The sequence below is a fragment of the Leptodactylus fuscus genome, chromosome 8 (assembly GCF_031893055.1).
Source record: "Leptodactylus fuscus isolate aLepFus1 chromosome 8, aLepFus1.hap2, whole genome shotgun sequence".
Taxonomy (NCBI): domain Eukaryota; kingdom Metazoa; phylum Chordata; class Amphibia; order Anura; family Leptodactylidae; genus Leptodactylus; species Leptodactylus fuscus.
Window position 1 is genome coordinate 65,110,192 of NC_134272.1, and position 25,543 is coordinate 65,135,734.

General features: G+C 44.7%; 1 protein-coding gene across 1 annotated transcript in view; it reads right to left on the reverse strand.

Annotated features, from left to right (window-relative positions):
* Nucleotides 1-25,543, reverse strand: part of TRPM8 (transient receptor potential cation channel subfamily M member 8) — a 62,075-nt gene that overhangs the window by 3,987 nt on the left and 32,545 nt on the right. Inside the window, exons 15-23 of the mRNA XM_075283919.1 lie at nt 22,935-23,080; nt 22,449-22,561; nt 20,855-21,071; nt 19,777-19,868; nt 10,079-10,220; nt 8,442-8,613; nt 8,182-8,359; nt 6,892-7,082; nt 4,025-4,121 (exon numbers count right to left, since the gene is read on the reverse strand). Coding sequence (XP_075140020.1) covers nt 4,025-4,121; nt 6,892-7,082; nt 8,182-8,359; nt 8,442-8,613; nt 10,079-10,220; nt 19,777-19,868; nt 20,855-21,071; nt 22,449-22,561; nt 22,935-23,080 — 1,348 coding nt within the window. The remainder of the gene's footprint in view (nt 1-4,024; nt 4,122-6,891; nt 7,083-8,181; nt 8,360-8,441; nt 8,614-10,078; nt 10,221-19,776; nt 19,869-20,854; nt 21,072-22,448; nt 22,562-22,934; nt 23,081-25,543) is intronic.

Sequence of the window (25,543 nt, forward strand, 5' to 3'; positions counted from 1 at the left end):
ACTATGTGTCATTATCCACAACATTCTCCTGTGCAAACCTCATAGCCTACAACTCACTACTCCATTTCATCATCCAAACTGAGAGGCAACCTGAAAACTTAGCTCCAGAGAAAAGGTTGCACTCTGCAATAACACTGTCTACACTGCACAACTTAGGGCGGGTTCACACCTGCGCCTGGTCTCCGCTTTAGCCAATCTGGTGCATTTCCATCTTCTGCCCCGAGAAACTGGACAGGGGACGGAAATCCAGCAGTTAGTTTTCAAACCCATTCACTTGAATGGGATTGCAAAGTGACTGCCCGTGTGCATCTTCTACCTCTCCACGGCAAAACCGTTTTTTTAACCGGACACAAAGTCGGACATGCAGGACTTTGTGTCTGGTTAAAAAAAAATCATTTTACAGCGGAGAGGCAGAAGATGCACACAGATGGTCACTTAGCAAACCCATTCAAGTGAATGGGTTTGAAAACTGACCGCCGGGTTTCCATCCCCTGTCCAGTTTCTCGGGGCAAAAGACGGAAACCCATCAGATTGGCTAAAGCGGAGACCAGGAGCAGATGTGAACCCGCCCTTAACTGGCAGATGCTAGATGGATCTACTATCTCTTTCCCCTTCACATTCTAGATTGTAAGCTATCTCTCTCCTTCTATGGTAATGCCAGACAGTTCAGAACTTATCCCCTCCTTCCTGTGATGCCCTATGGGTGAGTGATACTACAGGTCAGGCCCTATTTCTGCGTTCGCGGAGTTCGCTTGGGGACCCCCCGAACGGAAACTTATACGCATTAAAAAGCGGTTACCTGGGAAACCCATGGACCCCATAGACTACAATGGGTTTGGCATGGTTTCCGTACAAAAAATGTGGAGAGAAAAGTCCTGCAAGCAGCACTTTTCAGTCTGCATGATTCGTGCCGAAACTGAGCAGAAACAACACAGACCACATTATAGTCAATAGGATCCGCATGTTTTCCCAGGTAACTGCTTTTCTATGCGTATAGGTTTCCGTTCGGGGATCCCAAACAGAATCCTGAACACAGATGTTACCTGGGCTTATAACTGAGTTGTAACTCAGTGTGGCAATTGGCAGATAGTCAGTGCAGATTTTGCATGATGTACCCGTGTCCTCAGGGCCATTATATATTGGCTGGAGATCAGGAACGAGTGTTTGCAGGAATGTTCATTCATCTGATCATCAACCAATGTAAATGTAGTAAAGCAAGTAAATGTTCTTTTGTCACCTGATTCAATGCACACTATTTGGCGGCATAGCTCCCATTGTAAATAAGGAATAAGCTGCAGACATAATGGAACTGTGTGGTGGATGGATAATCCTATAAGCAAGCCTTCCTCCCCCATGTTCTGTGCTCCAGTCTCTGTAAAGGTCATTCAAACAACATGCGGTATTGTCGCTCAGTGCCATGTCAAAGACTCATGTTATCGGGCCTGCACTCTGTAAGCTCATGTTGTCTATTGAATTAGCTTGATTTTATCATTCTGTGTTCTGCTTATCTGTAGTTTGGACAGGTTAACATTTAACTCACGCTAACTTTTAGTCTTATGATCCCAATGAAATCAATGGAATCCACCAAAAAGGATTTAAAGGGAATTTGGCCACTGGAATATCATTACCCATCTAATGGCAATACCTTGTAGGGGATCACACCCTACACTTTGTACATACAATAAAATTATTTTCTGAATAATCTAAGTCTGGAAGAACAAAATTCCTAAAATTACCATAATCCCGCCTGGATTTGGAATTTAGTCGCTTTCTTTCACACTCCTTCTGTGCCATAGCTTCCCCCACAGAATCTCTCCTTGACTATAGGCTTACATACCAACTGCAGTATTTGTTCTTAAATTTTTTTTTTTACATTCTGACATTGGAAGGCTGTGTATCATAGGTCGTCTCACTCTGGAGTACCAGAGGACAGGGGTGATAGATTTTGGATACACAGACTACCATCAGAAAGGAAATCAGAAAGAAGTTCAAAGAAATGTATCCAACCCTAGTAAGTTTAGAGTCCCTTTGGCTTCCGGCTTGGATTCAAGTGTGACCACTGTGATCCCTATAGTTATGCATGTATGCCTGAAAATCTGTCCACAATAGGAAAATCATGACTAGTATCCATTGGTGACCTATGAAGACAAAAGCCTGTCTCTTCTAAGACGGGTAGAGAGGATTTTTAAACTCAGGAATTTTTTTTATCTTTTTATATTTGCAAAAATGTTTACCATTTCATTCTATACAAATACAGTCCTATGAAAAAGTTTGGGCACCCCTATTAATCTTAATCATTTTTTGTTCTAAATATTTTGGTGTTTGCAGCAGCCATTTCAGTTTGATATATCTAATAACTGATGGACACAGTAATATTTCAGGATTGAAATGAGGTTTATTGTACTAACAGAAAATGCGCAATATGCATTAAACCAAAATTTGACCGGTGCAAAAGTATGGGCACCCTTATAATTTTATTGATTTGAATTCCCCTAACTACTTTTTACTGACTTACTGAAGCACAAAATTGGTTTTGTAACCTCAGTGAGCTTTGAACTTCATAGCCAGATGTATCCAATCATAAGAAAAGGTATTTAAGGTGGCCAATTGCAAGTTGATCTGCTATTTGAATCTCCTCTGAAGAGTGGCATCATGGGCTACTCAAAACAACTCTCAAATGATCTGAAAACAAAGATTGTTCAACATAGTTGTTCAGGGGAAGGATACAAAAAGTTGTCTCAGAGATTTAACCTGTCAGTTTCCACTGTGAGGAACATAGTAAGGAAATGGAAGACCACAGGGACAGTTCTTGTTAAGCCCAGAAGTGGCAGGCCAAGAAAAATATCAGAAAGGCAGAGAAGAAGAATGGTGAGAACAGTCAAGGACAATCCACAGACCACCTCCAAAGAGCTGCAGCATCATCTTGCTGCAGATGGTGTCACTGTGCATCGGTCAACTATACAGTGCACTTTGCACAAATAGAAGCTGTATGGGAGAGTGATGAGAAAGAAGCCGTTTCTGCACGTACGCCACAAATAGAGTTGCCTGAGGTATGAAAAAGCATATTTGGACAAGGCAGCTTCATTTTGGAAACAAAAATTGAGTTGTTTGGTTATAAAAAAAAGGCGTTATGCATGGCGTCCAAAAAGAAACAGCATTCCAAGAAAAACACATGCTACCCACTGTAAAATTTGGTGGAGGTTCCATCATGCTTTGGGGCTGTGTGGCCAATGCCGGCATCGGGAATCTTGTTAAAGTTGAGAGTCGCATGGATTCCACTCAGTATCAGCAGATTCTTGAGAATAATGTTCAAGAATCAGTGACGAAGTTGAAGTTACGCCGGGGATGGATATTTCAGCAAGACAATGATCCAAAACACCGCTCCAAATCCTCAGGCATTCATGCAGAGGAACAATTACAATGTTCTGGAATGGCCATCCCAGTCCCCAGACCTGAATATCATTGAACATCTGTGGGATGATTTGAAGCGGGCTGTCCATGCTCGGCGACCATCTAACTTAACTGAACTTGAATTGTTTGTCCAAAATACCTTTATCCAGGAACTGATTAAAAGCTACAGGAAGCGACTAGAGGCTGTTATCTTTGCAAAAGGAGGATCTACTAAATATTAATGTCACTTTTCTGTTGAGGTGCCCATACTTTTGCACCGGTCAAATTTTGGTTTAATGCATATTGCACATTTTCTGTTAGTACAATAAACCTCATTTCAATCCTGAAATATTACTGTGTCCATCAGTTATTAGATATATCAAACTGAAATGGCTGTTATAAACACCAAAATATTTAGAACTAAAAATGATTAAGATTAATAGGGGTGCCCAAACTTTTTCATAGGACTGTATAAATATGGTTATGTTTGTGGAAAACCAATGTATTGTCTATGACCAGCGACAATCCTCTAATAGTATTGTAGTTAATCTGATATTTGTCCTGATTATTTCATGCTGATTGTTTCCTTCTAGTACTTATATGGATTCTACACAGCCCATTCCTTCATACTTACTCCATCTTGTTGTGTGTCAGGCTGTTCAGTTTCACCAAATAATTTTCCTTCATCACAGCTTCCCAAGCCAGTGTCTCAAGATCATCTTTTTTATTGCCTGGGAACACAATCAATGTTTGTTTGTTTTTTAAATAAAAAAAAAAAAAAAAAAAATCTCCCCCCTCTTTCCCTAAATCACACATAAATATTTATAGATAAAAGTAAGCATATATGTTAGGCATCCCCAAGTCTTGCTATTTGTCCCATATAGTAAACACCACAGTTGGAAAAAAAATCAGAATGGCCGTGTCAACTTTTTTTTTTCTTCACCTCCCCCAAAAAATGGAACAAATAATGATTAAAAAATAATGGATTCCCCAAAATGGCATCAGTAACACATTTCCCTTAAAAAAAAAGTCACTTTACACTGCTTCGTACACTGAAATATAAAAAATAGTTATGTGTCAGACTATGGGGACTCAAAGAATTATTTATCTTCAAAATTTTGAATTTCTCTAAAGGTATTAAAATGTGAGAAAAAAAAAAACTATATAAATCTGGTATCGCCTTGATCATAGTGACCTGGAGAATGAAGCTAAAGCCTCGATTACATCTGCGTGGGTAATCCGTTTGAGGGAGTCTGCATGGGGACCCCCTCGAACGGACTACCGAATGCATTTACAAGCGGTGTGCAGTGAACATGCGGATAGAAAAGTACAGTACTTCACAATCTACTTTCCTGGCCGCATGACTTGTACTGAGATCTCGCGGCAAACACACGGACTATGGTCTACGGCAGGGGTGGGCAATTAATTTTCCCATGGGGCCGTATAAGAAATTGAAACTATGCTAGAGGGCCGTACCACGACAAATTTAGCTCCACCCACTTCTATGTTGACTCCGCCCATTCCCAATCATCTTTCCATGCGCCCCCACACAGTCTAATCCTCCTACAGTCACCCGTACATTATATGCCCCCACATTGTAATGTTCCCTTCCAACTGTCCCACAGTATTAGGTCCCTCTCCTGGTGCCCCAGTATAAACTGGTGGAAACTAGAGGGGACATGAAGCTGGGACAGCTGGAGGGGGACATTAAACAGTGGGGGTAGTTGGAGGGCGGCAATAAATTGACAGCTGGAGCGGGACATGAAACTGGGGGCAACTAGAGGGGGACATTAAAATCAGGAAGCTGGAAGCAGACATAAAACCGTAGGGGTAGCTGGAGGGTGACATTAAACTAGGGGCAACTAGAGGCAGACAGGTCCCCCTACAGCTTCCTCCACGGTTTAATGTTCCACCAGTCTAAGTGCCCTCTTCATCTACCCCCAGTTTCATGCCCCCCCCCCTCCATTTCTCCCTCAGTTTCATATCCCCCTTTATTTTCCCCATTTCATGTCCTCCCTCCATCTTTCCCCCAGTTTCATGTCCCCCCCAGTTTCATGTCCCCCCCTCCATCTGCCATCTCTGCCCTAGTATAACATTCCCCTTCCATCTCTGCCCCTAGGTTACTGAGACACACACACACACACACACACACATATATATATAGACAGACAGACACACATATAGACAGACACACATATAGACAGGCACACATATAGACAGGCACACATATAGACAGGCACACATATAGACAGGCACACATATAGACAGGCAGGCACACATATAGACACACACACATATAGACAGGCAGGCACACATATAGACACACACACATATAGACAGGCAGGCACACATATAGACACACACACATATAGACAGGCAGGCACACATATAGACAGGCAGGCACACATATAGACACACACACATATAGACAGGCAGGCACACATATAGACACACACACATATAGACAGGCAGGCACACATATAGACAGGCAGGCACACATATAGACACACACATATAGACAGGCAGGCACACATATAGACACACACACATATAGACAGGCAGGCACACATATAGACACACGCACACACACATATAGACAGGCAGGCACACATATAGACACACACACACATATAGACAGGCAGGCACACATATAGACACACACATATAGACAGGCAGGCACACATATAGACAGACACACATATAGACAGTCACACATAGACACACACACATATACACACACTCTCTCTCTCTCCCCCCCTGCAGCTCACCTTACATCTCTCAGTACTTTATGACACGCTCCACATCTCCATCTTCGGCCGGCACTAAGACACGCCCCCTAGACACGCCTCCCTAGTCAAAGCTGTGCGGGCCGGACTGAATCAGTCAGAGGGCCGGATATGGCCCGGGGGCCGGACTTTGCCCAGGTCTGGTCTACGGAGTCCATGTGCTTTCACTGCACACCACTTGCAAATGCATTCGGTAGTCCATTTGGGGGGGGGTCCCATGCGGACTCCCCCCCGAATGGAGTACCAAACGCAGATGTGAACCAAGCATTTTTATCACACAGTGGAAGCCATAAAAACATAACCTGTAAGAAAATGTCACTACTGCATTTTTATTTAATTTTTTTAATTCCACCCCATTATGAATTTTTTTACAGCTTTCCTATACGTTGTACAGAATATTTAAAGGTACCATTTTAAAGTACAGTTTTTCTTGCAACAAACAAGCCCTTTCTATGATTATTTATGGCTTTGGTTTATGAAATGCAGGTAAAAATCAAAAATTACAAAAATGAAAAATGTCTACGATGTATTCAAAGTTATGGTCATAAAAGCTTATAGCATATAGATATGGTGAAGAAAAAATGTTGCCAAGGACTTATAGAAATGGATTGGGAAAGAGCAAAGCCATGTTTAGAGGTGGAGGGCAACAACTTACTATGGCAGTTTTACCTAGATGCCTTATGACAAATGCTTACTCCATGATGCTATGACTTACAGCAGGGTGTAGGTTCTTTATCTTGTTTTTTGCAACAGCAACTGAACATCTTCCGTAATATCATGAAAAAATAAGCAAAGATTACAAAGGGAAATGGAATTGTCAATCTGTTACAATATTCCTGAATCAAGAAATATCGCTGGAACTTCCACACTTGGTCATTGTTTTCTTGAACTGATCCCACTGTGTACCTGGCATGGAAAAAAGGTAATTATTAGTAATACTCGTAGACAGAATAATAATTACTATTAGGGCTCTTTCACATAATTTTGTACAGCACATGGACACATTATAGTCAATAGAGCCATTCACATATCTGTTTCCCTTCCAGGTTGCCTTGCAGAGCTAGGGTTCTGGCCTCAAATTCAACCAAGGGTAAAAATCTGTCCCAACCGATCAACCATATGGAACCGTTTGCAGAGCTGAGAGTAAATAGCTCCATACATTGTATAACAGCCGGGTGAAGTCACTGCAGCTCAACAGTCTGATTCTTCTTCTCTCCAACATTTGCCATTGTGCTAAGTCAGCATACTCCCATACATAGATGGGTGGCTAATTTTGCCAAAATCAGTGAGTTCAGCCAATGGGTATGGCATTGGGCAGCTTTTGACCACAAGGCAGAGCAGGGAATTGTGTGTGCATGGTTGTAAGCAGGTGGGAGAACAACCAAATATGGCTACATAGTCCTCAAAATGGTTGTAAATGGTTTCATATTACTTTCTATATAGCATCACATTAAAGGGATTCTATCATTAGACTATCTAGACTATAAGACTAACACTTAGGAATAGCCTTAAGAAAGGCTATTCTTCTCCTACATTTAGAAGTCTTCTCTGCACTGCCTTTTGGTAGATATCCCACTTTTCTTCAGAGCCGACTGCGCATGCATGACATTTAAATCCAGAAGAAACCATCATAAGAAGACATTACGGAGAGGCGTGCCAGAAGATGATGGAGGCGGCACTGGAGAGTTCTCTTGCAGCTTTGGGGACGCCCCCAGTGCTGTTTGAGTGCAGAGGACCGCCCCCAGTGCTGCGAGAAAAGTCATTTGCATACTGAAGAAAACTGGGATATCTACCGAATGGTGGCGTAGAGAAAACACCTAAAGGTATTAGAAGAATAGCCTTTCTTAAGGCTATTCCTACGTGTTAGTCTTAATAAAAAATGATTCTAATGGTATAATCCCATTAGGGTTTTTTTTTTATCTCTGTAATGTAGTACTACTTTCATGAATTAGTGAAGTAACACAAGGTCCATCGAAATGGAAATTTGACACATTCCTCTACTCACCCAAACATGGCAATAAGCAGGTTAACAAGTAGGATGTTGGTAGATAGCATGTAGATACAGACTAGAGGAATTGTGATCCATTCTGGGAATCTTGGGTGGTTGTCACTGTCCAGCTCCACACATAGTGGTTTAGATTCATTCCCATTAATAGTGCAATGATCAAAATCAATAGTGGTGCCTATAAACAGAGGAACATTGTCAGCTACAATTTCTTTATATACTGGATGCTAACAAATAGCTGATGCGTCTATAATAATTACCATCTACATCTGCAATATATTGTCCAAAAACAGCCAGGTATGGCTCGTAAACAACAGAGCGGAAAATCCATTCCCAGCGATGTTCATTCCATCTCAGGATTCCCTGCCGAGCAACTCCAAAAGCAATCACCCAAACGGCAAAAAGGAAGAGGAAAAAGAATACATCGATGAGCTAAAGAAAATAGATGAAAAAAATCCAAGTTACAGCAATAATTTTTTTTACACATTTCTATTGAAAATGAACATTCATAAAGTACAATCTAGTCATTCTAACTCCTGTGGGGACGTTAGCTCGGTAGAAACAGTGGTGCGGACCCAAACAGTCAAGACAGGGACACAAAATATGCAACAAACTGGTTTATTTAGAAAAAAAACCAGGAAAATAAATAAACCTTGACTTCAGGCACAAAATGAGCAAAACAAAATACAAACCTGCTCGTCTGAGCAACTAACTAAACAGAACTGACAACCTAAGGGGGCGTTCACACTACCGTCGGTGTCCGACAGGTAGTGTCCGCTCCTAGTGTCCGCTCAAAATCTGTCACGGACATTAGGAGCGGACACTAGCTGTGTCCGTGACACCTGTCATTCATTTCAATGGGCATCGGGTGCGTTCTTTTGCACTCCGTGCCCGTCCTTCCCTGTCCGCAAGTGAAGATGTCCGACTTCTCAAGCGGACAGAAAAACCCTGCATCTACACCTGGGCTGAGGCCTATTCCAGGTCTGCCCTGGACCACACATAGGTCAGAAACCTGGGGCTGATATATATGGAGTCCAGCACTCTGCCTGTCACCTTCTCACACTCCCCACACTATGAAATGGTCTGTTCACATAGGATGGTGCATGGTTCATCCAGATAACCCATAAACACTTCACCTAAAAGAGGACCTTACACTCCCTACACTTAATCCAACTCTTTGCATTCCTCAATAGGTGCTGCTTCACTGACACCAGCATAGTTGGAATTTTTTCTCTAGCCCCACCATTCCTGAGCTGTTAGGTTCAGCACTCTATATGCTAATTAGGCTCTCTACTGTCAGGTAGGTGATTCTTGTAGGTGACCTGACCTGACAGTAGAGAGCCCAATTAGCATAATGGGTGCTCAAACTTACAGAACCAATAACTCAGGAACTGTAGGAGCTACAGAAAAACAGTGGAAATCAGTGGAGCGGCACCTATTGAAGTATGCACGGACTTGCAGTTGGAGGTATTGGAAGGTTCTCTTTAAAGGAAAATGCTATTTTAAAATGTTTGAAGGTGGAGGACCCCTGACAACTACCTCTTTTGCCCTACTTATAATCTAGCACTGTTGTCAACCACATTTTTTGAGCTTTCATATGCCATCTGGTAGGTTGCACCATGAACTTTAACCAGTAAGGGGGTCAATGAACCCAAGATAATCAGAGAGTCCAAGGAATGGTCCTTCCGGAACATGATGAGAGTTAAAGAGTAAAATAAAAGTAATTTTATTTTCACAACACACTTAGCGTTTATATCGAGTGAATCTCATTTTTTTCTTTACAATTACGTTAGAACCTTCATTAGAACCTCTATGACATTGATAGGTCCTAATAGTAATGTACACCTTTAACTTCTACTGTACATACACGTGGCTTAATTCGCCATTTTCTCCTCACCATTCTTTGAAGCATAATAATCTTTGGTCCAAGGTTTCGACTGACGGTGAAGATGTGGATGAGGCGGACGGTGAAAATAATATAATCCAGGCAGAAAATAACCCTTCCAGTATACAGTGAGCTGGGATTAGTGCTGCGCATCCTGAGGGGAGAGAATATAATGTAACACAGAAGAACAGCTTTTATAGCCACAGGAAAAGTTATGGTTAGAAACCTTTAATACTGGACAATTTCAAGGTAACATGATCACGGATTAGTGACCCCTGGTATAGTCAGCAACTCACTTACTGACATTCAGGGACCATAAGTTTTAGGCATCGTCACAACCATTAATTACCCCTAGAATTTATTTTACAGAATCTCATGAATGTTTCATTTTTCAACAAATATCACAGTAAAAAAAAAAAAGTAGAATTTTTTTTTCTGTATAGATTGAATTGGTAAAGTTTTAGATGACCTTTTATATTTAAAGACGTTTTCTGGCCACAGCAGTAGCTCCTGGTGCACAGAGGCAGCCAGATCAGCTAATCGGTGTGGGGCCTGGGTTTTGGACCCCCATGAATCAGATGTGATGGCCTACTTTTTTTTTTTTTTTTAATTCGGACCACTAGGGAATTTGAACATGCACTTGTTTGATTGCTTACAAAATACACTTCAATAATCTCACACATCTTAGAAATGTGTTTCTTTTTTAGGACCCAGGTTGCCATAGCTACCAATTAGCTTTTTGCAATCATTCCAAATTGGATATGGATGCTAAATCACTCAGCGTCATGGAGGTGGCTATAGGAGCTTCAGGGATAGCAATTGCTATCAGGTCCTGGATCCTCAGGGAGCCTAAAGGCCTATGTACAACATAAAAAGGCTCTAGTGTTACAGATGGTATATGGTAGGTGGGCACCCAATTATATATTTCACATGACATTGGCATCTGAGGATGAATGGCCTTTGCTCTATGACCAACAGCCCCTCCCCCCCATTTTCACTAAGCTGTGACCCCACACCTTCCTCCCAAACATACCATCCCAACCTTCACCCCACATCAATTAAACCCCCAAGAACGACACACACAGAGAGGTTGGATTAATTTTGGCCACAGCAGCCATTTTATTAAACAAATAACAAACAGTTCTTTAAGATACCAAAATATGTAAATACCTTTTAAATAAATAACCAATTATACGGTTAATTAATTACCAAAACATACCCCCAAATATTAATTATCCTAACTAGCTAACTAATCAGAAGGAGAACCAATGAGGGAAGGTCCTTGGAGCTCCAAAATGTCTGGCCGCCAATCTGTTCACCACGCTAACATTACCCCCAGCCATTTGTAATGGCTCTGAGGCACCATACTCACAGATTGACAGTTAAATGTAAATTACTCCTCGGGATACCGACCCAGCAGGAGTCCAAACACCACCAGACTACAATCTGAACTAAACACAGGGGGGGGGGAAAAAACATTACTACTAAGTTTCCCCCAGCACTGCAATTTAACATCAACTCCAAGGACTCCCACCCGCCACAGTGAGCATCACTTGAACACCTCAAGTATGCTCACCCCCCACCAACAAAAGAGCCCGCTCAATCCCCCCTTGCAAACCTAACGCCCACATATCAATCCCCACAGCGTTCAAGTGCACCCCATCAGCCAACCAAAACCCACCCTCCAGGTCTTCCAACTCCGAATGCCGAACACACACACCCCCATGACGGACCACAAACGCACTAACCACCCGATTCACTTTCGACCGGGCTTTATTAACTTTAGGGACCGACCGAGCACCACGCCAAGTATGCCGCGGCACAATATCGGACCACACAACAATCAGAGACGGATAGTCCAACCATAAACGAAGCAAGTCATGCTTCACATCTCGAATCAGCAAACGAAAAGGCCGTGCAGCAAGGTCGTTACCCCCAAGATGTAACACCAAGACATCCGGGGGACGATCCAACCGGACAAAGCGGTGAAACTCACGCATCATATGCCCCCAAACCAAACCCCGAAACCCCAACCATCGCACCTGCACGGCCGAACGAGGAAAACCGAGCTGACGGCCATCCGGACGCAAATCAGCCCGGACCGCACCCCAGTGGACATAAGAATGCCCCAATATCCAGACCAGTCGAGGAGACGAATCTGCAAAAGAGGAAACAAGGAAAGAAAAACAACAGTAGAAAAAACTACAACAAATGCGGACGAACATAAGACAAAAAACGACTAGACTCCCATCTACCTATGCGCCGAACCATATCCGGGCCCAAACCCCAAACAACCGCCTCAGTAGCCGCCCCTATTCGAAAAGATTGAGGAGCGAAACCCCGGGAATCCAAACCCAGCCGATCCAGACATCTACGAAAAACCGCCGTGAACTGATAGCGGGACAAGCAATCCCCGTTAAGGTGGCGCAGGACGGGGCCGGAAGAAAAAGAGCACATCTCGCGAAACCGACGACCACAACCAACCGGGCACATCCAGGAACCCACAACAGGACCCAGGCGAACCACCCTACCCCTACCCAACTGATCGGTCTTAGACCGACGAATCACAAACTCCACCCCCGAAACCCCAAAAGACACATCCTGCCAAAGAACTCCGCCAGGACGCGACCGAGTAGGAGACACCAGCTCCCCAACACGAAGAGCCCCAAAAAATGCCCAAGAGAAGGCTAACCGAAACAACGCACACTCAAAGGGAGACTCACAAACATCACCCAAAACCACCCCCAACCTATCTAGCAAGCCAAAGGAGACAGGCCGCCGTCCATCCGGCTGCGACCTGCCCCTCCGAAAACCCCCCACAGCCTGGCGAACCAGAAAATTTTTCGTGACATCACCCCCCCCCCCCGAACACGAAAACCAAACGCCAGACCCGCCAGCAGACGAGAAAGCCGAGACACAGACCACCCACTTAGGGAACCCCGACCAATCAGAACCAAAACCGCCGTCCGACAAACCTCCACAGACAGCGAACCACCCAACTCACCCAACACCAGCTCAAACTCCCGCCACGCAGACTCGTAGGCCGAACGAGTACCTTCAGCCAAGGAGCACCGGATCAATTCCCCGCCGCCTGGAGACCACGGCCCATAGATGTGCTGGGCACGGATGACCCTCCACGTCCGCGTCCGGAGCCACCGCACGAAATCTCTCCCACTGAAACCGAGACAGAGAATCAGCGATAACATTCGACACCCCAGGGACGTGCACAGCCACAACCCAAGCATTCAAAGACAAACATTTAAGAACCAAATAACGAAGCAAACAAACAACCGGAGGAGAAGAAGCAGTGAGACTGTTAATAGCCGAGACCACGGACTGATTGTCGCAGTGAAAACGCACCTTTCTGTCCCGAAAGCGATCCCCCCAAACCTCAACCGCCACCACTATGGGAAAAAGCTCCAAAAGACAGAGATTACGAACCCACCCCAGCTCCACCCAGTCCGACGGCCACCGCCCTGCACACCAGGCCCCCCCAAAATACGCACCAAAACCCACCGAGCCAGACGCATCGGTGAACAACTCCCAATCCTCCATGCTAACAGCAGGAGACATCAACAAGGAGCGGCCGTTATAAAGCTCCAAAAAACTGGCCCACACCTCCAAATCATCGCGATGATCCCGCGTCAGACGAATAAAATGTCGCGGAGAAGAAACCCCAGCCGTTGCGCCTGCCAAACGCCGACAAAAAAACCCTCCCCATAGGCATAATCCTACAGGCGAAGTTGAGTTTCCCCAACAACGACTGCAAGTCCCGGAGCATGATCTTACGCAGCCGACAAGCCCGGCCCACTTCAATACGAAGTGAAGCCAGCTTATTCTCCGGCAAACGACATTCCATCCGCACAGTGTCAATGGTAATCCCCAAAAAACTAAGGCAAGACGAAGGGCCCTCCGTCTTGCCCGGCGCCAATGGAACACCAAAACGAACAGACACCCACTCCAAGGTCCGGAGCAAACTAAGGCAAAGCGGAGAGTCAGCTGGGCCAACACACAAAAAATCATCCAGGTAGTGGATGACGGATCCAACACCCGCCAGATCCCTCACCACCCACTCCAGGAACGAGCTGAAAGCCTCAAAATAGGCACATGAGATCGAACACCCCATAGGAAGGCAGCGATCCAGATAGTACGCCCCATTCCAAGTACACCCCAAGAGCCTCTGACTCTCAAGATGTACAGGAAGGAGGCGGAAAGCCGACTCGACATCCGACTTGGCCAGGAGAGCGCCCCGACCGTACCGACGAACCCACTCCAACGCCGCATCAAAGGAAGTGTAAACAACAGAACTCAGGTCAGACGGAATACCATCATTAACCGACCCACCTTTAGGATACGATAAATGATGAATCAATCTGAACTTGTTAGGCTCCTTTTTAGGAACAACTCCCAACGGGGAAACAACCAAGTCCGGAACCGGCGGAAAAACAAAAGGACCCGCCATACGCCCAAGCGCCACTTCCTTGTGCAACTTCTCCGACACCACGGCAGGATACTGCCGGGTGGAGATCAAATTACGAACAAACAAGGAAGAACCAACCCGAGACGAAGGGATCCGAAAACCGACCGAAAAACCCTCCTCCAAAAGACGAGCCGCCACCCGATCAGGGTATCTATTTAGATACGGCACCATCTCGTGCAGAATCACCGGCGTCAGACCCATGACTAGTGGACCCCCCTGACAGCTTCCCTTTTCCCCTTCTAAAGCAGCGGGAAGAGCCATGGGTGGCACCCCCACAGACGGAGCAGGAATGTTTAAACTTACAGGAGGCACCGAACTTACAGTGGCCCTCGTTGTACTTCCAGCACACCTCTTTCGAGTCCCCGCTGCCCTGGCCGGGGGAACCCTGGCCGGAAGAGCCGGACGAGCCGGGAGCTCCGGGAAAGGACTGGGAAGAACGAGAAGGGGCCGTAACCCTGAGCCACAAAGCAATGTCCTTCTGATCCCAGCAGATAGAAGGACGGATGGCTCGGCGCTGACGAAATTGTTCGTCGTAACGCAGCCAAGACTGCCCACCGTACACCCTATAAGCCTCCCCAATAGAATCCTGGTAGCAAAACAACCCCGAGCAATGCTCAGGGAACTTCTCACCTATGACACTGGCCATAATAGAGAAGGCCTGCAACCAATTCGTGAAGGACTGAGGAATGAGGCGCCAACGCCTCTTCTCTTCCTCCTCCTTCTTGGTATCATCCCAAGAAGGATGGGAGAAGAGAAAAAATCTCGACGTATTCGTCCTTCCAGATTTTTTCCCTCACCTCCTTTTTTAAATGCGCGCCCAAGGGGCCCTCATAACAAAGGTAAACCTCCCCCCTTGCCCTGTCGTCCAACCGAACACCGTCCCCTTCACCCTCAGTCTGCACGGACACCGCCACCCCCGCTTCCCTATGCAACCGAGCATCAGACGGCAACAAAATGACCGGGGGAGAAGGAGAAGAGCCCACCCAAGCCGGAACAGGGGATCCCCCAGACCCGGGACCACCCCCCGAACGCGCAAGGACCTCCCTCAAACTGCCCAAAATCTCCCGCAATTCCGCCGCAACACCCTCCATCGCGGCACCACTCCCGACCCCACTAGCTCCCACCGGCTCAACCACCACCCCCGACCCCTGAGTACGAAAGATAGCAGGTATAGATGAGGACAAAGACAAACACTCACCTGGCTGCGCAGAAGCTGTGATTCCGCCAGCCGCCAGTCCGGAATCCAGACGCAGGGGGTCCGACTGGCCCTCATCATCAGACAAACCAGGATCCGCCACCGGTGAAGCAGGACGCGCGCCAGAGGAACAGGAGGGGCAGCCATGTCCGGAGGAGGGGAGACGATCAGTAGTGGACCGGTCGGACGACCGTCCGCTGGAAGCAGCCCCGGAGGCCCGAGGCGCCGACCCACGCCCAACCACACTAGCCAGCCGGCGTGTAGGACCAGGAACTCCAGAGGGATCATCCACATGCAGGCAAGGGGCCCCACCGACCGGAGCATCGCCAGGTGGGGTCCCCGGAACCACGTCGGAGGAACAGGGGGCGTGTCTGGCACGAAGGAGGCGGGCCGCAAGGACCTGTGACTCCGCCCCCTCACTGCCGTGGATCCGGCCCGCGGCGTAGGATGCCTCCCAGAGCGCGTGCAGCTACCCCTGGAGGTGGGGAGCGCCCGACGCTCTGGAGGGCCCCCAGAGGGGCTCCTTAAGCGTGGCCTGGATCGGGGGGCAGCATCAGGACTCAAACGCTCCGGGGGCCGCGTCCGCCGCTGCACGCGAGACGAGGCCCCGCCCACCGGAGCGCATGGAGAAGCCGGAGCCGGAGCAGGCACCGGCAGCAGGGGAGAGGGAGAGCGCCGAGACGCAGAGGCGGGAGCCCCAGGAGCAGCAGCCACAAGGGCCCTCACCTGCTCAGCAAGCCAGGCAGGATCTGTGGAGCCAGCGGCAGCCCGAAGTTGCCCCAGGAGGATGTCCAATTCGGCCATGGCGACGCAGGTACCTGACGCAGCACCTACAACTTCTCCTTCCCTGCGGCGGTCTGACCGCCAGGAGGGAGAACGGGAGATAAATAACCTCCCATAGCAACCCGCGCCACGCTAGCCCCTCCCCTAACTACCAGGCCTAGTTCCCCTCAGGCCCTGTCATGGCGGCCTCCTTCTACCGCTGTGCTCCGCATCCGGCCTTACTTTAGTGTCCACTACAGATGGATGAACCAATTCATTCTGAACCGGGTTCAACCCAAATATTCCAAATTGTTACTTTTTTTTCTGAACAACTGGAGATTCATGTCAGACTAACTAACATAGTCACATGCATTGTGGTAAATTAGTATAACATGGGGCTCTCTTCAGATCCCAGATTATAATAGGTGGAGGCACAAGGGAGGTGAAAAATATAATAAACATTTACACTCACTTTCCCTTAGGGCTCGTTCACAGCTTTGCCATGGTCTCCGTTATGCAGGTTTCCATTACCTGCCCGCAACTGGACAGGAGACAGAAACCTGCAGTCATTTTTCAAACCCATTCATTTGAATGGGTTTGAAAAGTGTCCGGTCAAGAGTGCCGGTCGGTGTTTTGTGCTCTCCGCAGCAAAACCATTTTTTTTAACCGGGCACAAAGTCAGAGGTGCAGGACTTTTCGTCTGGTTAAAAAAAAAAAAAAACGGTTTCGCTGCGGAGAGCACAAAACGCTCACCGGCGCTCATGGCTGGACACGGTCTGCCAGATTTCCCTCTTCTGTCGGCAGAAGACGGAAATCTGAAAATGTAGATTGGGCGCTGGTGTGAACCCAGCGTCACCTGTATAGGGCTTCCTCTTGCGTCCAGTGCTCTTCTGATGACATCATGCGTCTGGGGTCACAGGTCATGACGCTTGGCGTGCCCATGTAACTGCTGAGGACCAGTCACAGTGGTGACCCCGGGAATATGACTTCACCGAGAAGACTAAGAGAAAGCGCCGATCACCCTGAAGAGGCCCAAAAGAGGTAAGGAAAAGTGGGTATAAATGTTTTTTTTGTTTGTTTGTTTTTTTATACCTCCACTTGGGTCTCCACCATCTTTGACTTGTTTGCAACTAGAAGTGATAGTTCCTGCACCCTTGGGGTTGCAATGGGACTCCATTCAGAGAAAGAGTTGCAAGGCAATCCAGTGATCTTTGTTCGCGCAACAGCAGCCAAGGTCGATATTTAGCCCTAGCCTTAGAATCAAGACTATTTTTACCTTAAATGAGGAAAACTGGCAACTTCCTTACATGCTTTATGTGTTTGTACATCTTTTGAACCAACACGATGAATAAACCAGATGCATTTGTATCCCTTATCAACTCTTATAACTGGGTCTCCCCCTCTCACTGCAAACCGGCCAGCAGGAGTTGGCTGGGGCCCTACAGCATCATTACAGCAGCTGGGGAAAACTTGATTCCCCGACCACTGCCCCCCTCCTGAAGATACTACACGTTCGGCAGCACAGATCAGCACTCATCTCTGTTGCTTGTGGAGGTCACTGTACTGTACTATTACTGATACTGTTCTGTATTATAGTAATATGGGGAGACTGCGGCCGGAGTATCAGGCTTTCCCCAACTGCTGTCATGGGCTGGTTTGGGGACCCGTCAATGTATAACCCCTTTTAAATCGTTATTCTGTTTACCAGCTATTGATAACCTGTCTTCTGGATAAGTCATCAATAATGGGGGGTCCAACACCATCCATTTGATAGACCTGTGGCGCTTGTGCAAGCGCCATGACCCCTTTACTATATACACCATCTGTTTTATAAAAGCCATATGATGTAATTACAGCCTCATCTTGCAGAAGTGAACAGTATGTAATTACATTGCATGGTCACTATAAAACAGATGACATGTGATGTAAATAATGAAGGGACCAGGGTACTCAGGAAAAGGCCATGTTCCCTTCAAACAGCTGATCAGCATGGGTCCTATGTGTTGGACCCTCGCTAATGTCTTATTGCTGATATATCCTGAGAACACATCATTAATACCAAGGAACTGGAATAATCCTTTAGGCTAAGGCCCCACGGGATGATATGCAGCTATAAAGCGCTGCGGGAAAAAACGCTGTAGGAACGCATCACAGTTCTTCCCACAGCACTTTAAACAGAAAGTTTGCAGAGTTTTCCTCCATGGACTTTGTTACAATTATATATACGGGGAAGCTACCGGCGTTTCCGTAGATAAAATTGACATGCCGTGATTTCCAAAACCGCGCCGGTTTTGGAAATTGCAACATGTCCGCGCTGCGATTTTTACTGCACAGTGGGCATGGGATTCGCAAGAATCCCATCCACTTTGTAGTTACTGTATAACACCACAATTTTTTCCCACGGCATTTCCACCCCGTGGGGCCGCGGCCTTAAAGAGGTTCTTCCTCTTTTAAACATTAGAGGCTATCAATTTTAGATTGACGGGTGTCTGACTGTCAAGAACCCCAATAGTTATATAGTTAGATAGTAGATGAGGTTGCACAAAGACATCAGTCCATCAAGTCCAGTCTATAACCCTACAGTACCCTAGTTCATCTAGAGGAAAGCAAAAATCTCCATGAGGCTTATGCCAATTGCCCCATTTCAGGGAAAAAAAATTATCACACACTTCCTAGAATTTATATGCTGGGTGCTGTGTTGACTACTCACTGTATTCTTGATAAAAGCGATAGTGGATACCACGACACATAAGACTGACCCCCACAATCACAGGATTCAAGAAGGCCCTGAAGACTATTCAGGAAGGCCTAGAACCTCCAATAACACTATCACCTCACTGCCATCTGTACAGTCTCCCCCTCTCCTTCTGTCTCTATCCCCCTTCCCTCATAGATTATAAGCCCTCGCGGGCAGGGCCCTCTACCCCACTGTGCCAGTCGGTCACTGTTAGTATTATATCTACCTGTATATTCTGTGTATTGTATGTAACCCCCAAATGTAAAGCACCATGGAATTAATGGTGCTATATAAATAAATAAATAATAATAATAATAGTGGGTAATTATAACTGTATCCGCGTCAGGTCTATGGGTCACCACTGCAGTACCCATAGTTACTACTATCAAGAATACACTGGCTGTAGGGATGAGATAATGGGCCCCGGTCACAGTTTGCACTGGGGTCCCAGATGACTTTAGTTACCCCACTATTTATAACTATGTATATCAGAAGTAACCACAAATCTTAGATAAAATATAGAAAAAAGTAATTACCTGAACACAATCCCAGCAATAAAATACAAGATGGCCAGGATATCCATAATATTCCACAGGTCAGTGAAATACTTCACTCCACTCATGTACATCTGCAGATATAGAAGTGCTTAGTTTATATGTACAAAGTATGACACATTGCTTTTTATAACCTAGTTTATTATCTTTGTGTGTACATACAGCACTAGCTTAGAAAGTTGGAAATCTTTGAACTGAAAGCCAAATGGGTCATCATGGGCTTCTACATTTTGGAAATAAATGGGCGATACATGCTTATGTGACCAATGAAAATATTGCTATAATCAAAAAAAAAAAAAAAAGGTAAATGTTCATTACATTCTGCAGGGGAGAATCAGCAAGCCATCATGGTGTTCTGGGTTGGATGGAGAAGAAAAAGATAATGGATGACTCCATGAGGTCATCTGTAAGTCACTGGATATAACTGATATGGTCTGCAGACAGCCGATGTATACCTGGTGTCTACCATGACAATATATGGTCACTGTATGGAGGTAATGATTGGTAATATTAGCCATGGCATACTAGGTTTTGTTGAGCAACGGCATGATGATAATAGGCGTTCCTTGCATAATGATGATATTTCTATACTGTAAGACATATCATTTAGGGGGGCATTATGACAATTAAAAAAAAAATCTTATCTGCGTTGTCTTTACTTAGGGTACTATTTATCTTTTAGACCTTGCAATGTCGACTGTGCCACCCTCAGATTGTGATGTTGCAGCTCAGATCGCATTTACCTCAGTGATAGCTGGGTTATAATAGCATTGCCGGGTCATTACACAATATACAGTACCATTTGCTTCCGGCTCCATATGCTGTACTGAGAACAGTTGATTTGGGGGGGGGGGGGGGGGTGACGGCTGTCAGACTGCCACCAATCTCATATTGATGACCTATCTTAAGGACAGACATTTGTGCATCTCAGGACTACCCCTAGGCTACCCCAACAGCTATATTTACAGTTACGGGCATCCACCAACCTTAATCAGACCCTGTGCCCAATACAAGTCTAATATATATGGTCATTTTTGGCCAACACAAAAGGGTACAGTACCTGTCTGATCTCATCACAAAACAGGATAAAAACCAGTACATAGACGGTAATCTCAAGACCATTAGGGGCTCGTTGGAAATCCATCAGAAGGACATATGCAAACAGCAGGAGGAATCCAATATAGAAGATGACCGTCCAAGAAAAGACCACAAAAGGGGAGGTGAAAAAATCAAAATAGTTTAACAGAATGGTTTTCTTATCATCTGATGCTTTCTTCCTACGTAGAAATACAAAAAGCAGATGTAAGTAACCAATCTACTACACCAGTTACAATGTACAACATGTCATGGGCATAACTACCAGCATTGCAGCTGCTATGGGGTCCAACTACAAAGGGGGCGACCTCCACTGAGATCCGAAATACAGTCAGTGATAACTATGGATGAGGGAAGGTGGTGTGAAAAACTGGATACGCCTCTATTACTTTATTGGCACCTCATAGTGCCCGTATGTGACATCATTATAATTACTTTCTTCATATGCTGTGATGTCACAATATACACAGTAATCTTTTTGTGTGTGCATTATATCTGAGCTATAATGTCATAGTGGGCATTATTATCCCCATTATCCCTGTATTATGACATCACCAGGACTATTATCTCAGCACTATATCATCACTATGTGCATTATCCCAATACTGTGACATCACTCTGTGTATTATCTCTGTACTGTGACATCACTGTGTATATTATCCCTGTACTGTGACAGCATTGTGTTTATTATCCCTGTACTGTGATATCACTGTGTGTATTATCCCTGTACTATGACATCATTGTGTTTATTATCTCTGTACTGTGACATCACTGTGTTTATTATCCCTGTACTGTGATATCACTGTGCATATTATCCCCGTACTGTGACATCACTGTGTGTATTATCCCTGTACTGTGACATCTCTGTGCATATTATCCCTGTGCTATGACATCATTGTGTTTATTATCCCTGTACTGTGACCTCACTGTGTACATTATCCCTGTACTATGACATCATTGTGTTTATTATCCCTGTACTGTGACATCACTGTGTACATTATCCCTGTACTATGACATCATTGTGTTTATTATCCCTGTACTGTGACATCACTGTGTATATTATCCCTGGACTATGACATCATTGTGTTCATTATCCCCGTACTGTGACATCACTGTGTGTATTATCCCTGTACTGTGACATCACTATGTGTATTATCCCTGTACTGTGACATCTCTGTGCATATCCCTGTGCTATGACATCATTGTGTTTATTATCCCTGTACTGTGACATCACTGTGTACATTATCCCTGTACTGTGACATCATTGTGTTTATTATCCCTGTACTGTGACATCACTGTGTATATTATCCCTGTACTATGACATCATTGTGTTCATTATCCCTGTACTGTGATATCACTATGTCCATTATCCCAGTGTGTAAAGGAGACTAAAATAACTGTACAATTTTCAAGTTCTGAATTTTCTGCTTAAGGCGGTCATGGTAGAGAGGGGTCCCATTACACATATTGCTATTGGGCCCCATGTTTACTTAATACAGCCCAGGAAATAGCCTATAGTATACTAAACACAAGAACTATAATATAACAATTATACATACCTGAATGATATAAACCCACAGCAGATGAGAGGAAAGAAGAAAAGGGACATGAGGATCTTCCAGTTCTTAGTATCTCTGGAAATTTCCCCATACCATTGCTTGGAGAGAAAGTTCTGAGTCCAGGAAAGAAAAAAAAAAAGAAAAACTAGATGAGACAGGTTGTAAATTACTGTATATAATACTATAAAAATATATTGTTACAGGATAGCCAATGGTTGGCCTATGTTAAATTGTAAAACGTAAGTGAATTTGCATGCTTAGAAGAAAATAATTTTAGGCTTAGACATTACACATTTATTAAATGTTTTATGCTAAGGACCCATGTAGCGTGCCGCAGCCATAAAGTGCTGCAAGAAAAACCAAGATGGAAACGCATTGCAGTTTTTCTAGATTAACTTATATATCATCCTGTGCAACAATAGAAGACTAGCTAGAACAGCTGACATGTAACAGAAATCTTGACTTTGTGTTTGCCATGTTTCTTACCTGTACCCCTGGCTGTGCTATAAATTGCTGGTCTTTTGCTTCGACTGCCATCTCAAGACAGCTGCTCTTACCCCAGGCCTCACAGGTATAGACCAGCAGACTCTCTGCCAGCTCCTCGTCATTGCTGTAACACTCTGTGAACAGTTCTAAGACAATAACATAATATTAGTCAGCTATAATACTGTATATAGCCAAAGCCTTTAAAAATAGGCTTTACTAAATACTGAAATGTGCTCCCATCAGGCTTCAGGAAGGAAAATGTCACATTACTTTTACACAGCTTTCTCGTGTGCTCCATACTGAACCTTGATGAAAAATGTGCCCTATATCCCCTAGTAACAAGGACTGAATCAACGTCCAATAAGCATTAGCGCACCCCATTAGTTTTATAGCATAACGAAATACATAGTACAGGTGAAGATAACAAACTTTGTGATATACAGTGGAAAAGTTCCTGTTTATTCATTTATTTGTGTCCTTCATTCAATGAAATGTATTCTAGGTCAAAGCTAGATTTCTACAATAGAAGTCTATGGATGGGGAGCGGGAGGAAGAGAAGAGTCATCTGCACTGTAGAGAGACCGTTCTCTGGAATTACAATCCAGCCGTCTCCTGACAGCACAGATTCATTTAACTATGTAGATGGTCTCATATCTCTGTCTTGTTTTTTCTCCTCTTCTCCCCTTCCTTCACCATAAACTTCATTGTAAACTGATCTGCTTTTGTTTGGAATACATGATAGAATCACTGAAGATAAGAAGCAAAGACAGAATTAATACTTAAAGACAAAGGCACTTTTCTTTGCTAATCTATCTATTGTAAAGTTTTCTCTTAGTTAACATGCACTATTAATTCATTAAAAAAAAAGGTTTACTAACACTTTAAGATTTTGCAAATGCCTCTAAATAAAAAAAAAAAAAAAGGCTTAAGTTGTCACTAACTTTTCAACAAACCCCTTAAGTAAATATAAGAAACTGTCATACAACTCATCTGAGAAAAATGCCCTTTTCTCCACTGCACTAGTTCCACCCCCACCCACTTATCTTTCCTCTGGTCACAACAGAAGTCACACAATAGAGCAGGGAGTGAGGAGGAGAAACACCCACACAAAAGGAACTGCAAACAGCTAAATAGAAGCTTTCTATCTCACTAAGTGCTTTGTTCACATTACTACATGTCAGTACGTATTTGTAATGTGCTATATAATCCTGCTGCAGCTTCTGATTGTGAGATAAGGTAAGATTAATAGAATCTCCTCTCCCTTCTGTGAGCAGTGTATAGTACACATCATAGTATCTATTCTCTACCAACCAGCTCAGGGAGAACTGAAAATTAGATAATGAGTCTGCAGAGAGGAAAACTTCGAAAATGCAGAATATAGTGGGCAGAAATAGTGTTATCACTCTGATACACACTGTGCTATAGATTTGTGCGAAGGTTAGGGCTCGTTCACATCTGCGCCCGGTCTCCGTTCATGCAGGTTTCTGTTTCCTGCACAAAACTGAGCAGGAGTCGGAAACCTGCAGGACTCTTTCATACCCATTCATTTGAATGGGTTTGAAAGATGTCCGGCTGTGAGCGGCGGTGAGCGTTTTATGCTCTCCGCCGCAAAACCGTTTTTTTTAAACCGGACACAGAGTCGGACATGCAATATAAGTATAAGTATAAGCTGCCACCAATTGTATCTGGTGACAGCTTACTCCATTTTCCCCATTCAGAAAATATGTGAGTTTGACCAAGTCACGTGCACAGGGAGGACGTGGGGTCAGGGGCGCCTCTTGTCAGACACACAAGCATTGGGCTTCAGCTATCTAAAGTGTATGGCCCGCTATGAACTCTGTTTATATAAGTATGATATCTTCTGTTCCTAATAAAACCACAATAGCTATTAGCTGAGCTGTTCTCAAATCAATTCTGACAACAAAAATAGCTCTGAAGATTACAATATTGTCACCATCAAAAGTACAGACCTATTCAAATGGATTGTAAGTAATCCTAACAGATACCACTGACTGATACTGGAATCCATCAAGTTTCTATTAACGGTTTGGTTTCCCTATACGTATAATGGAAGCAGAAAGACTTTCTGTGAAAAGCGCTGCAGCCTGCTATGTGGGGCCTTAGCATTAAGGGGTTTTCTGGCCCTATAAGATTGATAACCTAAACTTTGAATAGGTTATCATTTGAGCATAGTCAAAGGATCCGACACCCAGTACATTGCTGATCAGTTGGGTCTCACGGCTGGGACCCCCACCAATCACAAGAACATGGGTGCTTTGTAAACCAGTTTGAATGGAGTGCCTACTTGGGAAGATGTCCGCCACTCCATTGATTTCAATGAGACATGCTAGAGATAGCAGCAGTCAGCTATCTACGGTGGGTCTTACTGAAATGAATAAAGTAGTGACACACATTTCTGACCCAATGTTCGGACTCCCAACAATAAACAAAGGTAATCCCTTAGCTGTGGATCTCTTTGTTCAGTGTTCCTTTAATAATTGCCATATTGAAGTGCATTGCATACTATTGTAAAGTTTCCCTAATATATTGTTACATATCAGTGCTATTTGTAGATGTGCTAAATAAATGATATTTATCTAAATGTATTA